Raw genomic sequence first — 24,280 nt, forward strand, 5'->3', positions numbered from 1 at the left:
GACAGCGATTTGGAACCTGCGGACAATTTTCCACTTGTAGACTATTAGTGCCGTTTCTTTCTGGTATTTTTCAGCCTTATTCGGGCATTCTTCTGAACCAACAACACCATAGTGTTTGTTAAAGCAGCTCAAGTGAAGAAAGGCAAACCAACAGACTGATGCCACAATTGCATCACAGGTAGGACAAACAGCATCAACTTCACAGCTGGAAAAAAGCGCTGGGCAGGGAGAAAGGTCGCCGCGTGTCCTTGTTCATATTGGCAACTAGCAGCTGGTACTACAACTCCCAAGAAGTCTAGCGCGACTTATTACGTAGCTTGTGCGACCGAGGGTGTTGCTAAGACGCTTTCACTGGAAGCGACTCTGTTGCTTCTTTTTCAAACATGACTGTTCCCTTAAATAAAAACGAAACTCTCTTTTCGTTCGAAATTCTGGTGGAATACGTTCGGCTTGACACAGGCGGCAAATTACTAAGAAGTTGGAAACCGGCTGTCGGAGTGAGACTGTTGGATTTCCCAACACTAGTCATCTATCAATCAGACGAGTCACAAACAGGTGAAAGAATGTTTACGCCGAGGTCAGATGTGGATACATCTAATGAAGTCATTTTCCAGAAAGGCAAGTCGTGCTTGTTTAAAATTAACTTGGATTCTTTTCATCAACATTTATCGAATACTCCCCTCTACGCAATGGTCATGGATGTTAGACATGAGACTCCTAAATTAATTGGGAGTTCACTCGTATCTCTGGCAAGATTGGTTAACCAGATAAAAACAGACGTGGAGGCGCATGGTATCGGCACTCCCTCTGCCCATGGCGAACGAGGAGAGCATGACTTGTGCAATCTTATGGGGAAGAAAATTGGACTGATTTCCATAGCCTGCAAACTTGTTAGTTTGGGAGGAAGTTTAATTAGCCATATTCCAGAAAACAGAATCCACAGTGTTGGAACCACGTTGTCACAGGGGAGTGATGGAACAGAACGTGCTAAGATGCCAACTGAGGCTGTCTGCAAGACTACTGGGGTAATGCCTCTTGAGCAGGAAGGTTCCTGCCATGTTATTTATCAGAGGCTTAAGTTTGACGGACATCCAAACGATGTTGTTGTGTCTGAGGCTAAGCAAACAACGATTGCATCGACAAGCACCCAGACTGAACAAACAAGAAAGCGAATTAAGAAAATAGAAATAGCTCGAATTGATTATGAGGATGAACCAAATCCATGTCCTCCGCCCATGTTCTACAGTTCCTCAGACACAAGGCAAAAGGATAATGACGACAAGAAGTTTAAAACCACCATTGCAGGAAGGGATTCCCTTAGGCTTGCAGACTTGAGCACCGACCAAGAGTCGTCAGATTCTGTAATGCGTCCCTCTAAGGAGCAGAGTGGACAAGCTATTGTTGAGCATCCAGCAGCTAGCCAAACACCACCGCAGCCACCGGCTCCATCGCATCTTGGAGATGCCATAAGACAGCTACCTTTGCTGAATGCTCTTCTTGTTGAGCTTTCTCTGTTGAATGGGCAGAACCAGCAGCAGCAGCCTCTATCCATTCATCCCGGCCTAGCTTGGATGTATACATCAGCAGAAAGGCCCTCAGATCCTGCCTCTGACAGCACAAAACTGGCATCACAAACATTAAAAAATGATGCATCACCTCAGCAGAAAGCACAGCAGTCATCCTCCCCCAGACAGAGGCATAGTGCGCGCAGTGTTAAGTCTCTGATTTCCATTTCCTCATCAAATAAGCAAAGAAGAACAACAGCAAAGAAGCATTCACCACATCCAGAAAAGCCAAAGCCAAAGGGAAAGTTAACATATGGCCTGACACACACATATCGTCTCAGACTCCAGAGACTGAGCACTGATCTGCCTAAACCCAGGGAGTGCAGGGAACACGTCAACTTGAAACAGCCCAAACGACACAAAAATATGAATCTTCGCTCAAGTAGCAGTATGTTTAAGAGGAGCCTCCATTTAGACGATAACATTGAAACCTTAGTCAGTAGCATTACACATGTGAATAGTATACAAGAAAGCACTCCTCCCAAATCTACAGACAGGCCAAGCATCTCTCTTTTATCCAGTGGAAGTGGCAGTACTCCCAATCGAAAAGCTCCATCAATTCTCAAACAAACTCCGAAAAAGAAACCAGTACATTTTAAACAGGACAAAGAATTAGGCCTACGTATCAAAATTCCTAGTGCATTGAGCCAGCATTCTGGTTGTAGTGGTTTGGAGTCACCCCACAGGCACTCTAGCATTCCAGAACACCATCCGAATGACCGTGGCTTTTCCAGCACCATTGAAGATGAGGGTGGCCATGGAGAAGGTAGATGGAGTAGCCCTCAATCAAACATGTCTGACTCCAGCAGTGAGAGCATGGATCAGGACGATTATCAGGATGATTTCACTAGCCTTGACCCCACTGATGGCTACTCACCAGACCCCCTGAGTAGTCCTGACGGACCCGGGGTGACCCGAGTTCCCAGTGATCCTTACAGCTTGAACGACGAATCAGTCAGAAACCCAGGTCTCCCTGTTCCAGTCAAAGCAGCTACCTCTCCCAAACGCTCCCTCAAAGGCACCCATCTGACCAGACAATCCACACGGGCCTCTGGGCTCAGTGTGTCCTCAGACGGAGATGATGTGGGCTCAGGTTACACCCCATCTGCTTATTCCAGACACAGCCAAGCGAGGTCTGGATCTCAGGACAGTGAACTGGGAGGTAGGGTCTCTGTGTCCAGAAATCCCACAAGGTCCAGGAGTGAGCGAAGCGACCCCACTGATGATCTCACACATTATAGAGGTTACTCAGAGGATTCATTTGCGCACCACAATGACTCTGATCCTGAATCATCGTCCTTGCTTGATCCTAATGAGGCAGAGGAAGAAAATGATGAACTTGGCACACTCGGACTCTCAAAAAAATACCAGCATATCTCAAACATCATGGTCAACAAGCTTCCTGGCTATACACTATGAAAGAGACATGTTTATTGGCGAGGACCTTCTATGATGTGATTGTCTCTGCAGATTACTGTTATTTTATACTAATGTAAAATCATCATAATTTTTTTCTGTATGTATCAGTGAAATGAATGTCAAATTATTCTCTGATATGTTATGATGAGGAACTTTTTTATCAGATACTTTGCGTGTGGTATTATATTAATAGAAGTTTAAGATCAAACATGTCCAGTGTTTCTAACCTTTCATCTCAGAGACACAACTGCTGTATTAGTCTTTATGACTCCTCGGTATAGCATTTCAATTATCCAAATGTTGGCATACCGGTATGTTTACAATGTAGGCCTATGTAAAGCACACCATGTGTTGTACAATGGCTTACTGACAAAGAAATCATAGTTCAGAGATAGATTCTATATATTACTATGAAAGAAGCATTGGGAATCCACCCCCAAACCTGAGTGGGTACAGCATACATCATTTCACTAAATCTCGGGTAGGAGTTTGGTGTAAATGGACGCATTATTGTACAGTATTATGTTTGAGGATTAACATGGATAATAGAGATCATTTAGCCGTCATTATTTGGAGAGAGAAAAGACTGGCCAACCGCTATGGGCACACATATACACGAATAGACATTTTCCTTTCCTTACATTTAAATAAGGAAAGTGTTGCTCGCTAACGACATAGTGTAGGCTACATGTTGGTCATAACAGAACGTCTACGGACATAAACGTGCATGCAGCACAAGTTCGAGTGGTACCGCGCATGCGTGCTCTGTATGTTTCTGGGGTTCAACAGAGATTACAGCGGTGGCGTGGGAAGTAAGCAACAGAATGATCAAACACGTCTTTTTGACAGGACCCCCTGGTAACTATTTTAAAAGGACTATCTACTGGCGCTGTTGCATAGGGTACTGCGTTATTCCAGGCAAGCAACACGGAGCTAATTCATCCGACAGCCTCAGTTACTAGCAAGCTAACAATTGAGCTAAATTAGCCTGTGTTTTGAATCTGTAAGACGAGATGGGTCATTTCAATAAACGCAGCCATGTGTGTATCCTCATTGTGGCTATATCATGAAAATATAGGTTAAACATTGAATTGAGGTCAGCTAAATATAAACTTCTTAGTGCACTTAACTGCCAGCTCTTAGCACGTAACTTTTACATGCACAATTATTGCTCTGTACATCACAGTGATTCTGTTTGAAAAGGTGTTGGTAAGACCACACTAGTACAGAAGGTGTGTGATGCCATGAAAGCTGCCGAGGTGAGCTGCAGTGGCTTTTACACCGAAGAAGTAAGGGTTGGAGGAAGACGAGTCGGGTTCGACATGGTCACGGTCACTGGAGAGCGAGCGCACCTGTCGAGAGTCGGGTAGCTGACTTGAGCATCACAACTTTACTTTTTCCAAACCAGCAAGTTTAGTCTAGCACACATGAAGGTTTGAATCCTAATCTTATTTTTCTAGAAATGAATCTGGTGCTTCTGCCGGAAGACGAGAGTACAGAGTGGGTCAGTATGTGGTCGATCTGCCTTCCTTTGAAAACCTTGCCCTCCCTCTCTTCAGACAAGTAAGCACACATGTGTTACAGGCGCGACAGCATCCCCATCTATCTTATCTGAATAACACTTTGTTCAAGTCTCCCATCTCCTACATAAAGAACACAAAACTACTCATTGGAAATCCCCCCATGCCGATCATTGTCTGCGCTAAAACTTCAAGTGCACAATGCTCTGGGTAGTATCATATCATGTACATCGATTTTACTGGTGCCATATAAACTATCATGATTTACGTTGGGTGTTGTCATATAGCTTTTAGTTGGGTTAATAATACTAGAGACATTGCTGACATTCTTATGCACTCAGAATAATTAACATGAATATAAGAAGTCAGTAGTGCTTGTGTTAAATGGAGTGGAACCATTGCCCCCAAAATTGTATAGAACAGTGACATTTGTTTCTGCTGCTAGCTGACATGTATTTGAACATATGGCCTTCCCATGGCATATCACAAACTGCTGTTAAGGCATAAAATATTTAATGGCACTGTGTATGCTTTTGTCTGCATCTGCGACCCATGGGGCTTGTCCAGAGTTGAACCTGACCAGGGCATGACCTTCTCAGACTTAACGTACAGAAATCTCATGTCTGTAAACATGTAGATTTGTCAGATTAAACTTCTCGCAGGGACAGAGAGCATAACACACCATTTGCAATTCAGGGTAATGCCTGAAGTTCTCTGGTCTTGGCAGGTTGGCGGTGGCTCTGAAGGTGACAGGCGGGTGTTTGTTATCGATGAGGTCGGAAAGATGGAGCTCTTCAGCCAGGCTTTCATACGTGCTGTGAGGCAGACCCTGGACTGCAGTAGCTGCTCCATCCTTGGTACCATCCCCATTCCCAAGGGCAAACCACTAGGCCTGGTGGAGGAGGTGCGAGGGAGGACAGATGTGAAGGTCTTCACGGTCAGTATAGGCTAATGTCTGTGATGTCAACTAATCTGTCCACTGGTAATGTCTAGGAGGATTGTGAACCTCCCCATTACAGGGATTTAAAGAAGAATTTGAGCATGACTAATACTAAAAACACAACGGCACTCGGAAAGAATACCGCTCATACTAATGAGGATTTGTCTGGTGTTATGAGATTAAGTTCAGAGAACGAAACCTGAAACTGAAATACACCATCACCAACAGTGATCTTAAGTGAATGAAAAACATTGACGTCTGATATGATCTAAGCCATACATTTTTGGCTTCACTTTGGTATACAAAGACTTGCAGTGCTCTTTGTACATTCTGACATCTGTGAGGATGACTGATTCCTTGGTCACTGCTGATGGATGTGCTTGCATGGTAGTTGAGTGCTGTCTTACGCTTGTGTGAATGCTGTTTCCCTCTATGGTTAGAGAGAGAGAGAGAGAGAGAGAGAGCGAAAGAGAGAGAGAAAGAAATCACTCAGATTCAACTTCATACTACTTGGCCTATTCCCCATACTTTGAAACAACAGTGATTGGACAATGTACGCACAATCTGATGAGTAATTATCACATGAATGTAGCGCTTTAGTTAGTTGCCTTTTTATTGCATGATGTCTAATCAGACATTTCTTCTTTGCCCTCAGATTACAAAGGAGAACCGAAATACCATTTTTCCAGATATTGTGGCAACTCTACAGCAAAGCCTGAAGCAAGCATCCTAACACCTCAAAAAGGTGGATATTGGAAATGTACGAGAAGATGTATGGACTTTTTTTTTTGCTTTCAGACTTTATTTTTCTATCCAAAAACACCAAACATTTTATTTATTTGTATAAAAACTGAAAGTATTCAAAGACAAAATATTTTTGTCAACCCCAGAATCTGGGAATCTAGTGCACAGTCTCAAATGCACAAAATGTATGCATGCAATTAAGTTCCCCCCCCCCCCCCCCCCCCCATTCCTTTTTCCTCCCTTGAATAGTGTCTCTGAATGGATTGTAATATGAATAATTGATTGCCAGAGCAGAGTTTGGCAGCTGGACTATTGTTTTTGATGGAGACCGCCGTTTCAGTTCTCAATGGGGGGAGGGGAGACTGCATGCAACTGAATCTAGGGAGCAACCTCACACCCTTAACAAAGTGATGGAGGCTAATGGAGGTCTGCTATGTCTACTTTTTCATTTTGGAGTATTTGCCTCTAAAGTCAGACCCTTTGGAAGCCTTAACGGCTCCTGTTAAAACTGAAGGTGTGCTTGCACAATTAGGGAAGATAAATAAATGAATGAATGAATAAATCAATATTTTAACAGGCAATACCGTCTGAGTTCATGTTTAATTTATTACACACCATAAATAAGGAAAGAATACATAGAGAAAACTGTTTCACAATCAGTTTTGAAATGGTCTGCGTGAAATACATGTATTTCAGAGTTTGTTTATATCAGAAACTAGTATTTCATACAACCACAAATAAAAATCCATGTTTTAATGCATCTTTGTGAGCTGAGAGATGAGAAGGGTAAAGGTGAGTTCCACGGTTGTTAAAGAGGAGAAAGCCTCCTTTTAAGTATAATATAGGCTTCCGGTGTTTTGCTTTTGCTTTCAACAGATTCTCCATGTGACAGATTGTTCTCAATGGATAAAAGAGATTATAGTGCACTCTAGACATTGTAACAACATAACCACATAAACAGCATAAAAATAGTAAACAATCTGGCACTGTTTCCACGACCTAAACGTCCATATCATTTCAACAACAAGCGTACAGTATGTTCACTCTGGTATTCAAATGACCTGAGTCTGTTCTCGGACCATTACTGCAGTTATTGTTTGTGGTATCCGTTTTCAGAGGATTTAGAGTGTGGTTTGGAGGGCTGTAGCCACAAACATGACATGGAGCAGTATTGTGATATTACTTACATGATGTTGGGAGGTCAGGATTAAAGGGCATTCGTGGTTCTGTTACTAATATGGTGGTATTTCAGATTAGGTGGATAATGGTTGACCTTGTAGAAAGCAGGTCAACATGCAATGCATCACTTTTTATGCCTTTGTATTAGTATCGTCTGAAATCATGCTGTTGGATATAACAAATTACCCTGTGTGTGTCTGAGAAGAGACATGTTATTTTTTTTAAAGCTTCTTCCTTTTTTTAAATACTTAACTTAGTCAGCCTCAGAAGCACTTTGCTTGCACAACTGAAATGTCTGAACATCGGAAACATCTGGAACTTTTCTCACATCTTCATTACCACCCAGCATAATTGCTTGCTGGGTTTTCCTCTCCTCACATGTCCCACTGAACACAAAGTGCTACAGTGAAATAGGTCATATTTGAAAGTTGGAGGAAGTGAGTAGTGTTGGCACTGAGCGTCAGTGGCTATGCCCAGTTGATGCAGCACAGTGTGCCGTTTTATTGTGCCAAGCAGGATACGCGTCAGATGCTTCCATGCCAGCATTCGCTCTCCTCAATCATTGAGGTCTCCCATCGATGGCTACCGATGGCGAGAAAGACAAATATAAAGCCAAAATAACGGTAGTGTTAAACTCCATTAGAGGAGCTGCCCAGCAATGTTTCAGTCTGCTAACATTATAAGTGGATGACTTTTACTACAATAATACAAAATAATACAGAGTTCTCCTCAGGCTGAGTTTAATATCCTGAATATGGTGGCCTGTTCTTTCACAATATTAAATCAGATTTTGCTGAAAGCTATTATGTCTGTCACTTACCGAATGCATTTTGAAATTCTCTGTGTGTATTTGAGAGAGTGTGTTTGTTTGCATAGGAATTTCCACTGTGCGTATGTGTATGGAACAGTCGTGTGAAGGATAAAACTCTGTAAAGAAGAAGGCCCAATACACTCCGATGTCCTGTAGTGACTACTGTCATCTCTGGGCGAGCGCCAAGGCCCCTGCAGTGGCAGGACAGATGGATTACATAATGCTGCTGATGGGAGAGGAGAGGACGCTAGAGCTAGCTGTGGTCCTCATGTCCCCCGTGCCATGGGTGTATCCTCAGACTCTCTCTCTCTCTCTCTCTCTCTCTCTCTCTCTCTCTCTCTCTCTCTGTGTGTTGGGAATGGTTTATGGGTTATTTACACCAATTATTGAGGGTGGTATCTTCTGTTTCCTTTAAGAATTCCAAGAAATGTGATGATGTCCCTCTGATTATGTCAGTCCTTGAGGCAGTGGTAGAGTGTTTTGTTAATAAGAAATATGGCAAATGGCATGAGGTGTAGGTTGACTGTAGCTATAAAAAAAACTATAAAGGAACTATCTGTGACCCTTTTCAAACATGACCAGACTACCAAGGATTGTGCCTGAGATGACACAAAGGAAAGCTATATTTTTGTCATGGGTCTTCTTTATCTAAGCTCGCAGAAATCTCCAAACAGTGATTATCTGCCCCCATGGGGATTCTCTCCCCCTCCTTTAAACATCAACATATTCTGCCCATGAATACAGATGGCAGGACCCTTCAGGGGTCCGGAGGGGAGTGTTGTATAGTACATGATCCCCCTCAATGCCTGATGTGTTACTACAGTGGTGCTCACAGCTATTCTCTTTAGGACACTTTAGAGAAAAGCCGCGCTGAATGAGCTTAGTGTGGGCACATTGAATTTGTTGCCTGATTTCCATATCAGCGAGTTGCATTCGTGGCTAGCAGACATGGAGGGGTTTGCACCCACTCCAGTTCCCCACCCCCACCCTTCAAATCCCACATAAAAAGCCTCTCACTGTTTGGGGGCTTATTGCCTGGACTGTTGAATATGGGGCCAGTGTAAGCCGTAGGAGTGGCGAAAATAAATAAAAAATGCTTTTGGGCATGATTTTAGTAACGTTGCTGCCCCATGGGATCTTCTCCATGATTAAACATGGCAGGCGGGTGTAGCTCCCATTAGTTGATGGCTCAGATGGAGCAGCAACAAAGAACATGAACAAAACTATGATCAGACAGAGGTCTTGACCTACACAACAGACGATACACATGGTTGTCATACAATTCCTATTACAGATCTCAACAAAACATGTGGATGGCAGGAAGCGAACGTGCTTAGCATTTTAGGAAGGGCATTTGCATTTTGCTAGAAGGGAGGACCCGTTGGTGGGGTTTGCAGAAAACCCACATTTTATATAACACTGGAGTCCTCCCTGTAGATTACCAGCAGTCTGATTTATGATTTCAAAGAATGGACCCATATCAGCATTTCTAATGAGGTGTGCCTGACACAAAGCTTTACTAGAGCTCTCGTATTAGATGGCCTTTTGGCTGTGGGCCTGTCAGGCACAGTATCAGAGGCAGTTAGGTCAGCCTTGAGCCATACATGGGTTATCCCATTAGTTACCTAGAATTCTATGAATGATTTCAAGATTTTTTTTTTTATAGCTCTGCACTTCACAGTATAGTTTTATTTAGGGGTGAAAGAGTGTTACAAGGGTCTAAAATGGCTAGCATGGCTACACATTTTATGAGAACACATATACATGTAAAAGTAACCTCGAGTCGTGTAAACTGATATCACAGCAGTATGCGGATGCAGCCTTCATCCAAAGCCTGAGCGCTAGCCAAGCACTTCTGAACACAATGGTGTAGCAGCTACAGAGGGCCGGCCGCTGGCCTGCTCCTTTAAAAGCGGCGGTGTTGGATTTCACCTTTGAAGTCTCGGATCAAAGGCTGACCAGTGGGGAGACCCCAGCAAGGAGAGAGAGCAGTAAACAGAAAGATGACAGGAGACCTCAGAACACGAGCTGTAGCACACACGCACACACACACACACACACACACACACACACACAACACAGCCTGCCTGCCTGACTTTTCCACCTGCTTTCCCTCTCATCTTCCTGTGTTTCCCACACACTCTCAGAGGTGAAAAGGTCACTAGGAGCATCACAGAGAGACGAGAGGAAACCAGGCATGCGAGAAGACAGCGCTCAGCTCCAGATGAGATAACTGAAGAGCTTTAGGGGCGAAATCTTACTTGCGGATCATGTGTCTGCAGCCGGAGCTAGCAAATTAAAAGTTGCCCGGGGCAAAGCCAGCACAGTTTTCCTTTTAGATTTTGTGCTTTAATTGTATTTGCCCCCAGAGGCAGACACTTGTGTGCGCACACACACACACACACACACATACATACACACTACACACTCATTCTCCCTCTCTCTCCTTTGTCAAGTCCTTTAGAAAAAAAAGTGGATGAACCCAAAACAGCACAATATTCACAGTCCATTAGTTCAATATTCTACCCCTTTCTTGCCTCACATAATGTATAAATGAACATAAATAAATAAAGCCATAAAAACACTGGATTCTGCTCAAGTTCAAGACTTATCTGTCAGGAATATCTTAATGTTTTATAAATATATAGAAACGTGATTAAATATACAAAAGTACACCTACAATTTCAAAACATTCTTAAATACATGATAATAGGCGAGCAGTATGGCTCAACACCATACCTCACCAGCAGCCCCACGTTCCCATGCTGCCTCCCCCATCACATGACCAGCCTTAAGACACGCAACACAGGACACCAGTCACTTTGTATCTGTCTTTTTGAGCAGTCAGAGGTCGCAACCCCTGCAGCAGTCCATGGTGACAGTGAAAATGGAGGGAACGGTGATGAGCAGTCTTGTGGCTTAGTCACACTCGCCCTGAGTAAAAGCTTCCCATGACACAGAGGTCATCCACACAGCATCCCCTTCACCACAAGACTATGGCAGGTGATGGAGTCGTACTGAATATACTGTGTCTAATGTCCTCTGAATGAATGGATCAATATCTAATATATTTGTGACAATACAACACCAAGTGGACTTCACTCTTCCCAGATTGTCACCATATATTGGATGCTGTGGAAATTGAAAATTCAAAATGGAGGCCTCTGCATTGTTTGTGTGTCTCATGAATAATGAGGCTGGGATTGACTTCTTGTGACCTGTGATCCAGCCTTTTGCCGTTAGCTAGGAACACATGACCTCACGCGGTCGCCAGCAACGGAGACGACACATCACCCTGCAACCCAGCACTGACCACTGGGTCTGGAATGTTCTTTATCTAATCGCATCACTGATGAGGAGAAACCAGGTATTGTTCGCCAGAGGAGGCTCAATTGACGTCTGACGAGTTGTCACTGTCTGTTCTGCCGGGTCACTCATTTATCAATGCCAAGACGCCAATGTGACACTGACACCACGGCACTGCAATGAAAGAAGCTGTGCGCCACAGTCCCATGCAGTCAGTCGTAATTCATAATGTTTGGATAAAGTGGCACCTCTAGTTATATGTGTGAGAGTGTGTGTGTGTGTGTGATTGGGGGAGAGTGTTCATTTGTCCTTGAAGTCTCCACTTTTATGAGTCATTACTCATGTTTGGCACCAGGACTTTTACTCTGTTTTCTTTTTCATGGCAGGGACCACAGAGGTGGACGAGAGATTTTCACATCCAAATGGCTGAGTCATCACGTTTTGGGCTCTGTGGTAGTGAGGTAATGGCTCATACGGGTGTGATTAATGCTCTCCCCACCACCGTGTGACGGCTCCACTCTGATAGCGGGTGCCGAGAGGAGGCTTTCAAAGCCCTGACCAGCTACTCACTGAAGTATGCACTGTGTGAAGTTATGTTCTGCACTCCCAATGGCTAGCCATCTACTGTATCTGGTTGTCTGTAGATTCAGCCCCTGTTTGTAGTGCCAAAATGAAAAAAGTAGAGGGTGTTTATATTTTCTGTAGCGAGAGTATAACAACAATAAAACACATACAGACATTTCACATATACATTACGTTTTTGACCATTAATAATGATGTGACTCAGTGTGCCAAGTCGCTGTGTGTAGCGGCAATACCTCACATATATGGAAGCCCTGCACACACGGCCAGTTAACGTCCACGCTGATAACAAAACAGGTATGCCTGCCAGATTTATTATTGGTCAGCAGTACACTGGCATGGAGTGCACGATTGCTAATCGGGGCCCTGGAGCAGAAATAAAGGTTAGGCTCAGTGCTACAGCATAGAGGCAGGATTGCATGGAGTGTGCAGAAGTACTCAATGCACTCCTAATACCAGATTATCTGAAGGCACAGTGAAAGCCATTATTTCTGAGCAGTGTTATTATTATTCCCTTTCAATGCTCGACATCTTGTGGCCTTTTCTTGACAGTGTGTATGTATATGTCTCTTAAATGTATTAGATACAGTATAGAATTTAGTGTAGAAATATTGTACTCACCAAATAAACAATATGTTTTGTAAAGTATAGAATATAACATATAGCATAGTACACTATCATCTATTATACTGTTAATATATAATAGTAGAAATCACTAGCCACTAGCCAGTATCACTAGCCACCAGCCAATATTATCTATAGTGTTGCATATACAATAGAAACATTTGGTACGCCCTATCCTCCTCTCTGAAAACCTTGAGGGATCAGCATAGCATTAAATCATTTCAGCCACTCATATATTCAGATATTCCTAATGAACAGTGCGTATTTTGAATCTGATTTCTGCGCTCCATTTTCTTTTAATCTTTTACAGAATAGCACCCATAAAGCCACATCTATTTCTCTCTTGGTTTTTAAAGACAATAGAAATTCAATCAGGGCCTTTGAAATCCCATCTGTGTGTGAAGTCTTTCCCATCAGCCCGGGGCCCACAGAGGGCCTTGGCCAAGCGCTTCAGGCATCAGACATCCGCGCTGTCTCATTTAGTAGCAGTTTTCATCTCGGTAAGAAAAGGCTGGAGACTTGGTATCAAATGCACACACACACACACACACAAAGCACAATACAATAAAAAATGATATTAACACAGCTTTGTTTTTCTTCAGCTGACCCAGTGCTGAACCATTCTAGATATGATTATTACATTGATTTATCCAGCAAAGGTGTATATAAAAAATGTATTTGCTGTGGGTTATGGGATGTATATTTACTGTAATTGTTTTTATGCTGTCTGGAAACAGAATGAATGTCTCACACTCTCCCATTTGCCAGTTGAACAGTGGGAAGAGAATGTGAAATAGACATATGACTCTCAAACAAAATATCTATTTATTACAAATATTAGTTGTGCATTGACAGTTACAAGAGTTAACAATATTAAAACAATCACAAGCAGTATCAAACTGCTGGAATAATTAGAAAGGCAATCTCAGTGGCATACAAGGCTTCCTGTTATGTTTCTTTGTGTTCATGAAAAAACAACCCTTTACCACCAGCAGTTGGCTGAAGGATGTTTGTGAAAGCCTGTAGTGTGGCTAAGTGTGGCCAGGACTGTGATACCATGTGGTTAAAAATGGCTGTGATACAATAGAAAATGAATTACTGATACGGCTGAAGCAGAAATGCGTGTAAATTAAGTGAAACACCGTCTGACACATATTTTGATTTGCTTCTCCCGTCAGGTAGAAAGAGAGGAGAACACAGCTGACAGGGCTAACCATGGAGAAACTAGAGAGATTGTAAAATGACACAGGCTCTTAATACTGTTCCTGACGTCTCAGTACAAACAACCATGACCATAACCCTCGCCATTGACTGGAACCGCAGACTTTTAAGGAGAACATAAATCAGACAGTGTGTACATGTCAGAGTATGTCAGATGGAAAGTCTGGGTCATGATTGTTAAGAATCTGTGAGAGAAAAATACAATAACAAACACACACCAACACACAATACATCAAACCAAGTGACAACTGATCGCCATAGTAATCAGTGAGACCTCAAAGATAAAGAAAACAATACATAGGATGAAATGATTCATGATGTCAAGATGGCTGAGTAGTTCTTCTGAAGTGTTGCTTTATATATATTCATGTGAAAAACAACAATGAAAGTCTTTTCTATGTTTGTGTCACTGCTTTAAGGGTCCATTTTCCACTCTGCCAACAAAACGATTTGTGATGAAAAAGAAAACAGGAAATTGAGTCCCTCCATAACAAATATGTATTTCCAGCATAAATATGAAGTAAATAAACATCTCTGTCAAATAAGATCCATCAGTCATCAGTGCTCTGCACATGAATAGAGTCAGTGGGGGGAGGGGGCTGGGCTGCAGTGCTCTTGCAGTGCCACTCCTCTCACTCCTTCTTGCTAAAGAATTTTTTGAAGACGGATTTGTTGCGGGGCCGGGGCAAGCTGGCGTAGTTCCTCAAAGGCAAGTCCAGGGGGCGCTCCAGCCCACTGCCAAAAGCTGTTCGCTGTGGCCTCTCAGTGTTGTTGCACATTGATGGCTGGTCTCCAATGAAGAGTGTCACAGAATAGTTTGAGCTGCTGTCCTGGCTTCCGCCTGAGGGGGGCAGTCTCACAGGTCTGATTCTCTGATATGTGGCTGGAGAGAGGAGAGACAAGGGCAGTCGTGAAAACAAGCAGTATGTACTATTTTTTTTACACATGGCTCGAGAGACCACTTGAGAGATAATAGACATAGCTATGTAGATAGATAGACAGACATATATAGCTAGATGGCTAAATAGATGACTAGATGGACAGATCAACAGATAGATTGAAAGAGAGATGGAGATATTAAGAGATACAGGGATAACACCCTGACAAGCTGAATGGATGAATGGACATCTTTATTAAGATACAGCTAAACGTTTGGAGATAAATAAAAGATAAAAAATGTTCATGCCTATGGTATACAGTGAATACATTGTGGTAGAGGTACAATTTATTCCAAACCACTATTCCTCTAGAGGGTAAATATGTGTGTGGCTTTTCTACAGATTGATATGCTGCCGCTGTGGACCTGTCACAGATGACTGAGTGGCCTCACCTGATGTGAAGGAGTGTGAACGCCGTTTGTTGCTGCCACTCAGCCAGTCCTGGGTGAGGGGGGAGTGCCTCGATAGAGAGGCCATGCCGAGGGGGTCAAAGGCATCTTCTAAAGGAAGAGAAAGAATGACAGAGAGAGAGAGTATTGAGAATGGGGAGGTGGGATAGGAAATATTCACTGCATTGGACACTGGTGGTACACTACTGCCACCTACTGGATAAATCACAGATCTCACTCTGAGAGAAAAGAAGCTCAGTAGGTCTGAACATGACATTATAATTATGCCATCTATAACAGTAGAGGCTTTCCTCACAAAAAGGCTGGAATTTAACAGATTCAGTACCTTCCAAGATAAGATAAAAAAAGGTATGGATATACAAAAATGAGATTACCTTCATTCAAACTGTTCACAAACCTAAGCATATCATGTGATATAGGCCTAAGTACACCTAAGTCTGTATATATAGTATTGTAAAATAATCATCACAACACATAGTAAGTGAGGTGACACTGTGGCCTTACCATCATGGCCTGCACGTGAAGTTGAGCCGCTGAGGGAGACGTCCGTTGCTTTTCCCTGGTGCCAAAAGGGGAGGCGAGAGCCGTCTCTGTTGAGAAGAACAATCTCTTTTGGGCGCCCAGTTCTTGTCTGAAGGCAGGAGGTGACATCATCTCGGGTCGAACAGTGACATATGCCTCTACAGTAACAGATGGAGGATGGGATTTGATTCCTGTAACACAAGTGAACGTTAAGCATGTTACCATCCCATGGACTTCTGATGGTTATGTGCTATACATTTACTTATTCACCTGTTTCACTTCAAACTATAGACAATCTTACGTGTTCACAGAGTCATCCTGTAGAGAGCAGCTGGAAAACATTGGCAGGGAGGGGACAGCATCTTCAGATCCTACGAGAAAAGCATATGTGTACACACATCCAAACATATACAGTTGGTCATGTATAGGCAACATAGGCAACATAGGCAATATAACATACTGTATATTGAGTAGAGGATAGGGTATTGTATAGATGCATGCACAACAACATTAGGCCCTAGTAATACTGCTGTATACATTCTTCTACCTGTGTTTGCATGGATTCTCAGCATCCACTTCTTCATCATGAAGCGTGAGGATGCACTCAGGAGGTACTCAGAGCCATCACGTAACCTGAGACAGGTAAAGACATAGATATGCCATTTACACATTTCAAGACCCCTGCTGGTGAAACATCCAGTACAACACCAGTCCCTGTCCAAGGTCATTGTTTGGTTCTATACGGGTAAAATGGTTCAAATTCTCAGTGTTTCACAGAGTGATGTATTACATGTAAAAATGCTGTTTCTGGATGTTATTACAGTGACACATTATCTTCTGTGTAGAGGCAGTTTATTTTATGTAATTTATAACACAGAGCTAGAGTGTTGTTAATAATATGAAACTCCACTATGTGAAACTGCTGTATATAAAACTGCACAACCACAAACTACACTATGTGGTCCTGAAATATTATTGACTATTACTGTCTCTCTGCATGCAGAGCTCTTACCTTAGGCTGAAGCAGTTGGGCTTTCTGGAGTACTCAGGAACTGGGACACACTCAGCCCCTGCCAGGTTTAATGGCAGGCTGGATGCTGAGCTCTGAGGGATTCACAGAGAAAAGAAAACATTAGTGGCTTGTTACGAAACACAACATGTGTAGTACATATGACATAAGTATGCAAACAGGCAACTAAGCAGGCTAAATAAATAAATAAATGAATGAATGAATGAAAGAGAGCCTTAGCTTACCCTTAGTGTGTCCTTTCTGTCTATGTAGAAGCTAAGCGTCTGTCGGTACAGGATAGCGTGGTATGTGTTCCAGGTCCGACATGGTGCCTGCAAGTCAGTATTAACTCATATGATACACATATGACACACAGCCACCCCCAAGCTCTTTTTGTTTCTGGTAAACTAAATAGAGTGAACTCTTGAGTGGGTATAAAGGATAAGTAAAAAATAGACACTTTCATCAAATAATGACTTCCAATGGTGCTCCTCAGGACTTGTATGCAGAGCACCAAGACTGTCAGGTTTTTGTTAGCAGTGATAGATTATATAAACTTCGTAAGGTTCATTAATGTAGTGGCAAATAGGCCTGAAATAGCACGTTCACAATCAATGTGGTGGTGGAAAGAGGGGGGATTGGATATCACTTTTGGCACTTTTGTACCACGTTTCCTTATGGACACGATCACTTATTCACTGATTATCAGTGCTAGCAGGCAATGTAAAAAGCACCGTACAAGACAGGGTAATGGCCTAAATGCACGTTCAAATGAAGCTAAAGTTAAGTTCGCTTCTGTTATACACCTGACTCTAATGGTCTGAAAGGGCTATACTTTAGAGGACTCTTTGAGAGCCTCTGATGATCTCAGGTCATCTCACCTTCTTCCCTCCTGGCTGCAGCCTGTGCTTCCTCTCTAGTGTGCCCTCCATGGAAGGAAACTCAGGCTTCTGTCCATTCTAAACACAGAACAAAAACAAAAGCGGTTAAAACACAGTACTCAGTCAGCCTGTTGAATGCCCATGCAAGCTTGTGAAAACCACAAACCTTGATAAAAGACAAGATAGCTTTATTTTCACATGAAGCAAATCTATCTTTGCTCTTTCAAACCTTTTAGCTCCTTGCAAGAACAAAAGTGACCAGATTGGCTGATAAACTGTTGCTCACAATTTAAGACTTACCTTGGTGCCACAGCGCCCTCCTGTGATGGTCATGTATCCCTGATCCTCAGTGCAATGCTGGGCCTGTCCTGAGGGTCCATCCAGTCCCATGTGAACTGATAGAAGATCCTGTGGAGAAGTCAGAATTTTCAGCATCACCAGACAGTATGAGCCACAGTGACATGTTTTAGACCTCAGCTACATGAATGCAGACATTTGTTTACAAATAATAAAGTTCAGTTTGAGGACATTTGTTCATTGTCAGACATTGGAGGGCTTTCTTCACTGAAGTTGAAAAGGGGCTCAATCATCAGCTTGTTAACAATCTAGATCTCACCTTTGGACAACATGTGTCCACTTCCACCTCCTCTCCTTCCTCCCCTTCCTGCCTCTCCACCTCCTCTTCATTCTCCTCCTCCTCCTCTTTATACTGGTAAACATATTTACGATGGTCCTCCATCTCCGGGAACCTGACAGGATATGACGCTGTTTCATTAAACACTAAAGTCGCCTGCTTGCTGGACTGATCCTGGTGGGAGAAGGCAGCCCAGGATCGGCGGTCCCTCCTGCCGAGTGCTGGGGCCACTTCCTTGGGACACTGCTCTTTTCCATAGCCAAGCAGGCTCTGGATGGAGGGAGGCAGCCTGAACTCAGCCACCAGTAGGTTGGGGGCAGAGGCGGTGACCAGCTTTCTATAGATGACCGCTTGTTCTTTGGAAGAGGGCTCCCTCTGCTGGCATGGAGGCGTATTGGACAGCTGTTCCTGATAGCCCTGGTACATAATGTCTGAGCAGACACTCTGCCGGTAGCTGTTGGTTTGGTTCCAAATGTCCTCCAGCTCTTCCTCTTCCTCCTCAAACTGCTGGTGGTCAGGATGCACAGGGTCATCCAAAGTCGTCGAGGTGACTCTGGACCGGCCTCCTGCTTCCACAGGTCGCAGCCGTCCAACAGTTCTTCGTGGGAGGGAGTCGTCAGTGGTTTCTGGGCCAGGAGCCTCTGTGCAGGACTTAAAGCTTCCGGAGCTGGAGTGTCCCGAGTCCACCGAGTCCTCCCTCCCGCTCCCACTTCTGCTGCAGCTATTGCTGCTCCCACTGGCTTTGAAGCTGAGGACCATGTGAGAAGTGTGGCTCTGAGGCACAGACACAGGGCTCTCCTTTCCACCCTGGGCGCCACTGGACTTTGATGGCCTGTGATACTTGTGTCCGATCAGGTCCTTTATCAAAGTGTGGACACCGGGGCACACATGAGGTGTCTCCGTGTTGATGGTACTTGAGGCTCCGGCTTCTGTCACGGAGCTGGTTCCATTCTTACTGAGTGACAGTTGGGTTTGCATTCCATTGTCTCTGAGGTTGGGTAGGCTTCGGTGGTCATCGGTGGTGTGCTGATCGTTTTCACTGTGAGTCAATTCAGCAGCCATTTTGTCCCATGAGACCCCTGAGAGCCTCTTTAGCTGGAGGCTCGTGAGGTCGCTCTGTGAGGGCCCCCTACTTAGGTCCACAGCAACGGGGGATGGAGGAGGAGGAAAGTCCTCGTCTGCAACATCGGCAGGCTCTGAGTGGTTCTCCTGACTCCCTTGACATTGAATTGTCAGAGTTGTTTCAGCCGGAGGATTGTGTCCGGGCTCCTCCTCTTTGCGTGCAGGCGGCGAGCGGACCAGCTTAAAGGTGCTCAGGGCCATGGATCTGACCTCATTGGGATCCGGGTTTTTGGGCTCTGTTCGTCGGGACTCTGGGGGCGCAATGGTGATGACGTCTGGTATGCAGGGTATAAGACCCACGTCCTTGGGAAGATCAAAGCTTAAGACGGAGCCCAAAGAGAGGAATCTGCAATGGCCCTTCACGCGGTTGCCAGGCAACGAAGGTCTGTTGATCGGGTCTGGATTTTGGCTGATGGGTCTAACCGATCGGAGCTCCCCTGAGCATTCCGCATCGATGTCACTCAGTAGCGGGTTCTTCACGTAGTCCGTGAGCTCAGGTTTCTCTGCACCAGCCACAGCAGCAGACTTTGCCGCGTTCTTCCTCTTCTTCCTCTCCTTCAGCGGCCACGTGTGGGTGTCGTAAATGATCGGCTCCCGCTCTGCGGGCGGTGGTGACGGAGGTTCCTCCCCTTCCACCCGATGCTCCACCCCCATGATCTTCTGGATGGTGTGCCTGCGCACGTCCCTCTTCTTCTTCCTCTTCTTGCTCCTCATCTTGAGACTACTGAAGATGGAGGAGGCAGCAGCAGCAGTGCTGGTGGTGCTGCTACTGAGGGCGCCCCTGGGGAGCGTGTGGAAAGAGACGCTGCTCACCTGAGGCGCCTGGTCGTCACAGATGGCGGTGACGGCCGGGTACGAGGTGGAGGATGAGGATGAAGATGAGGAATGGGAGGAAGAGGAGGCCGACGCTTGAGCTTTGCTGCCGAGTCGTGGCAGTGACATACTCTCATACACAGGGGGCGCAGCAGTGTTGTCCATAACATGCAAGTATGTACTCACCTAAAATGAGAAGAGAAAGACATGGGTTAACAGTGTGATGGGCAAGTCCATGCTCCACCACTGAGGGCCTTTAGGTCACGCATTCGTGCGTAAGCATTACATGACATCTGGCTGGAGAACACAAAAGCCCATCTGCAGTGACTCTTGTTTTAGTCCAAGGGAGGCATAGAGTCCCATCATGACAGTTTGTGCAGGCGGATGAGGTTGAGTGAGTATTACAAAGGATCTTTGTGTCAGATGTTGTGTAACGCTTAGGCAGGTCTTGCGCTCTGGCCTCACAGCTGAAACACGGAGCTTCTCAAATTTACATTGGACTGACTCATGATGTTATCCAGCGAGCCTCATGCTTGCACACAGGCTCACATTCCTCGGGAAACAGACTTTATTTTATTTTACAGCGGTTACTGATGGATGATGATGATGACATCCGACTGAAGTGACAGAGACAATCACACACGTATGGGTGAGGGAACTGAGCCTTTGACTACCGAACAACTACAGCCAATACATCTGTGCAACACCGAAGCTGTTTCCATTAGAAGAGGCATCAAAGAGGGGTAGGGGAGACAAAAGAACATTGCTGCGATTGTTCCAGCGCATGTGTCTTTTTTTCTTTTTTCTTCTTCTTTGGTTTGCAGAACTTAATCAAAATCATGTGCTACTCAAACATGTCGTCATTCGCAGCTGTAATGGCTTGACCCTTCACCTCTTTGACTAATTTGGTTACCCTGGCAGCTCAGCACCATAAATCATACAACACAGACGAGGAAGCTTCTAGAAAGTTCACCACCCACTCCTCCACCTCCCTGCCTGTCATGCCCTGCTGGGAACTAACCTGAAATGCTGGGCTTGCATTGGGAAGTGAAGGGTTAGGTCACAGCTCACCACACCACACCACACCACACTATCACTGACTTCATCGAATTTACGTCAGGCCTGAGGAGAGCGCATACATAACCACCAAAAGTCCCCTCGCTACGTCAATCCTCTCCTCTCTATGTCTCAGCCCTGCTTCGCTCTGTCCATCTTTCTTCTCTACGTCTCAATTTCCCCCCTATTCTCTCCATCCAAAATCCCCTGAAAATATCTGCCAATTTCTGCCCAGGCACAGAGTCCTCTGTGTAGAACCCTCCCTGAAATAGAGTTACACTGTTTACATAACTAATGTCTAAGAAAAGACGTGAGTAGCACTGGCCTTTGTAACTCCGTGTTTGAAAAACTGCTCTTTTTTTAAATTACTTTGCCACCATTTCAAGCCCGGGGCTCTCCTGGGTTTCATCTGTTACGGCTGTAAGCAGTGAAGTTTAACATAAATATTTGCCAAGTTCAGAGGCGCTTGCAATTTACCGGTCTTGATGACAGATATCAAAATGCTCTCGACGTAGGGAAGGTGACAGGGTGTCAGTGATACTTCCCATGAGGCCAAATTCTCTAAAATATGTCTAACACTTAATTCTCCCTTGGGCATAAAAATGGTAAAAAAACTACAGAATCTGATCCTACTGGATTACGTCACACAGAGAACAGTAAATTCACAGGTCACTCTTCAAACTCTAAACCCATTTGCATCAGTCAGAAAAGTTTACATGTCAAAGACACTGGGCATGTATAAGAGCACGAAACCCTGTGAAAATACTTTGAGAGGTATGTCTTCCTGTGCCGGTTCCAAAACATACCCCAATTGTGTTTGTGTTGTAATTACGCTCATTTTTTAAAACATGGCTTGGTAAATAATTTGAGCCTTTGAAATTAAGTTTAGTGTTTGCCTTGGAGGCAAATCACGGGGTTTGGTAACTTAATGCTTCCCATACTACCAACAGGTTGTCCTGCCTGATGAAGCTCTTTGGCTCCACTCGTCATTTCATTACCTGCTTGAACCTGTTTTCCATCCGTCTAAACACACTCTCCATCCCTCTCCATCAAACCCTCCTGCATTCCCTTTGTTGTGACTCCAGGGAACGAATTAACGCATGAACAAAACCAATTCATCTTCAAAACCAAATTACATCATTGCCCATCTTTTTAGCCTGCCCTTCAGAAGTACAGGCACACATACTGACTGAGTTAAAAAGTAATGTTTGCAGACCCACGTCAGTTTAGTTCATGGGTCCATTCTAAACAGCGAGGCAGACTCGTCTGTCTCCTGCTGCTTATAAGTCTCTAAGGTCACATCTGAAGGATGACATAGTGATACGAAAAACATCAGGAACATCAGAAAGATCCCTTGCTATCCCTCTATGAAATGACTTGCATAGATTTAAGAAAACATCTAAACCAGTAGCACTTCAGTCAGTCACAGTAACACTTTTATGGCGTGAATATGAAGAATGAAGATGAATTTGAAAAACAGCAAACTGGACCCAGCAGGATAGGTCTGCTTCTAGTGGCATGCTTCTGCCTGTGCACACCAAATTCCCATGCATGTACACACATACGAACACACACACACACACACACACACACACACCAATCCTTTCCATATGTAAACAGAAAACGCACACAGACACACACAGACACACACACACACACACATGTAAGCAAACACACATGCCCATGCTCTCACACCAAAACAACATGCATGGCTGGGCTGCCCACCACATTTCCATTTACCTCTTCTGCACTGCGACGATAAATCTCTTTCTTTCGCTTTAAACTACCAAATAGCCCCTGGCAGCGCTTCCAAAAGCTTTTACAGGCAGAAGAGTGAGGCTCGGCAGGCTGAGGGAGAGGGTGAGAAAGAGAGGGGAAGGTTGAAGGCCAAGAGGGAGGTGGAGAAACAGAGTGGAGGAAAGCAAGGGTGCTGAAAAAGGTTGGGGTAATACACGTGGACAGTGGAAAGATCTAGGTGCTCTGGAAGCAATATAGGTATATTTGTCAAGGGATAAGTGACATAAAGGGCCCTCGTTTCACTGACGGGATGCACAACAGACTTTGCTCATTGCTCATTGCTTTGCTCGTTGCCCATCAATGAAACTAGGGCCCAAAGTTTTTATCTGCTATGTAGGGAAAAAACACTACAGGGATACTACCTGTTACTGTGTGGCCTTGTATAGTCTTCTTATGTCTAGTGTCTTTGCATCAAATTATCATCTGGTGTGTATATGTGTGTGTGTGTGTGTGTGTGTGTGTGTGTGTTTGTGCGTGTGCATGTGTGTGTGTGTGTGCGTATGTGTATGTGTGTGTGTGTATGTGTGTGTGTGTGTATGTGTGTGTGTGTGTGTGTGGGTGTGGGTGTGTGTGTGTGTGTTTGTGCGTGTGCATGTGTGTGTGTGTGTGCGTATGTGTATGTGTGTGTGTGTGTATGTGTGTGTGTGTGTGTGTGTGTGTGTGTGTGTGTGTGTGTGTTTGTGCGTGTGCATGTGTGTGTGTGTGCGTATGTGTATGTGTGTGTGTGTGTATGTGTGTGTGTGTTTGTGTGTGTATGTGTGTGTGTGTGTGTGTGGGTGTGTCTCATACCCTGTGTATGGGCTCAGACACTCTGTCCACCTGCTTGGACTCAGGCTCCTGCACCTGCAGCTGGCTGTCTCCAGTGTTGTTGAAGCTAAGGATAAGGTTCACCGTGCCCCTCGGGGAGGGACAGCCAGGCTCCTTCAGCACCAGGAGATGGGAGTTTGGCTTCTCATCAGCAGCAGCAGCAGACGGCCTGTCAGTGGTGTCACTTCCGGTCCTGAGACTGAGGCTGCTCATCACCTCGTAGCCACTCTCTGTGTTCTGAACCTCTGCCGTCTGGTCCTCCAAGCCACTAGGGGGAGCTGTGGCTGAGCCCTCTACCATTCCGGGTCTGTCGTGGGGAGCGGAATCACATGTATTGGGTCCCTCTGGGTCCGCCTGTGAAGAGCCACCATGGACGTGGA

The 24,280-nt window shown here is 44.6% G+C and overlaps 3 protein-coding genes across 12 annotated transcripts in view; 2 read left to right on the plus strand and 1 right to left on the minus strand.

Annotated features, from left to right (window-relative positions):
- The first annotated feature begins 273 nt into the window (after positions 1-273).
- map10 (microtubule associated protein 10) lies at positions 274-4,031 on the plus strand. Its single transcript, XM_031579465.2, has one exon. The coding sequence runs from the start codon at positions 384-386 to the stop codon at positions 2,982-2,984; it is 2,601 nt and encodes an 866-aa protein (XP_031435325.1). The 5' UTR covers positions 274-383; the 3' UTR covers positions 2,985-4,031.
- Positions 3,609-6,769, plus strand: ntpcr (nucleoside-triphosphatase, cancer-related). Of its 4 annotated transcripts, none has more exons than XM_031579468.2 (5): positions 3,609-3,796; positions 4,188-4,350; positions 4,445-4,547; positions 5,232-5,441; positions 6,100-6,769. In XM_031579468.2, exons 1-5 carry the CDS (start codon positions 3,712-3,714, stop codon positions 6,175-6,177), a joined length of 639 nt encoding a protein of 212 aa, XP_031435328.1. In that variant the 5' UTR covers positions 3,609-3,711; the 3' UTR covers positions 6,178-6,769. The 4 variants fall into 4 exon arrangements, with proteins under 4 accessions (XP_031435328.1, XP_031435327.1, XP_012672516.1 ...); XM_031579467.2 differs by having other exon boundaries at positions 3,705-3,902; XM_012817062.3 differs by having other exon boundaries at positions 3,705-3,842.
- A 6,723-nt stretch (positions 6,770-13,492) lies between these two features.
- LOC105890947 (spectrin beta chain, non-erythrocytic 5) overlaps positions 13,493-24,280 on the minus strand; it is a 36,357-nt gene continuing 25,569 nt past the window's right edge. For 3 of the 7 annotated variants that reach the window (XM_031578920.2, XM_031578921.2, XM_031578919.2), the window contains exons 23-34: positions 23,883-24,254; positions 23,037-23,144; positions 18,288-20,426; positions 17,972-18,079; positions 17,672-17,749; positions 17,036-17,122; positions 16,794-16,885; positions 16,329-16,414; positions 16,083-16,152; positions 15,764-15,972; positions 15,242-15,349; positions 13,493-14,794 (exon numbers count right to left, since the gene is read on the minus strand). In XM_031578920.2, the coding sequence (XP_031434780.1) occupies positions 14,544-14,794; positions 15,242-15,349; positions 15,764-15,972; positions 16,083-16,152; positions 16,329-16,414; positions 16,794-16,885; positions 17,036-17,122; positions 17,672-17,749; positions 17,972-18,079; positions 18,288-20,426; positions 23,037-23,144; positions 23,883-24,254 (3,708 nt within the window). In that variant the 3' untranslated portion in view covers positions 13,493-14,543. The remainder of the gene's footprint in view (positions 14,795-15,241; positions 15,350-15,763; positions 15,973-16,082; positions 16,153-16,328; positions 16,415-16,793; positions 16,886-17,035; positions 17,123-17,671; positions 17,750-17,971; positions 18,080-18,287; positions 20,427-23,036; positions 23,145-23,882; positions 24,255-24,280) is intronic. The other 4 variants (XM_031578924.2, XM_031578922.2, XM_031578925.2 and 1 more) reach the window with 4 other exon arrangements.

Source organism: Clupea harengus, chromosome 13 (genome assembly GCF_900700415.2).
Source record: "Clupea harengus chromosome 13, Ch_v2.0.2, whole genome shotgun sequence".
NCBI lineage: Eukaryota > Metazoa > Chordata > Actinopteri > Clupeiformes > Clupeidae > Clupea > Clupea harengus.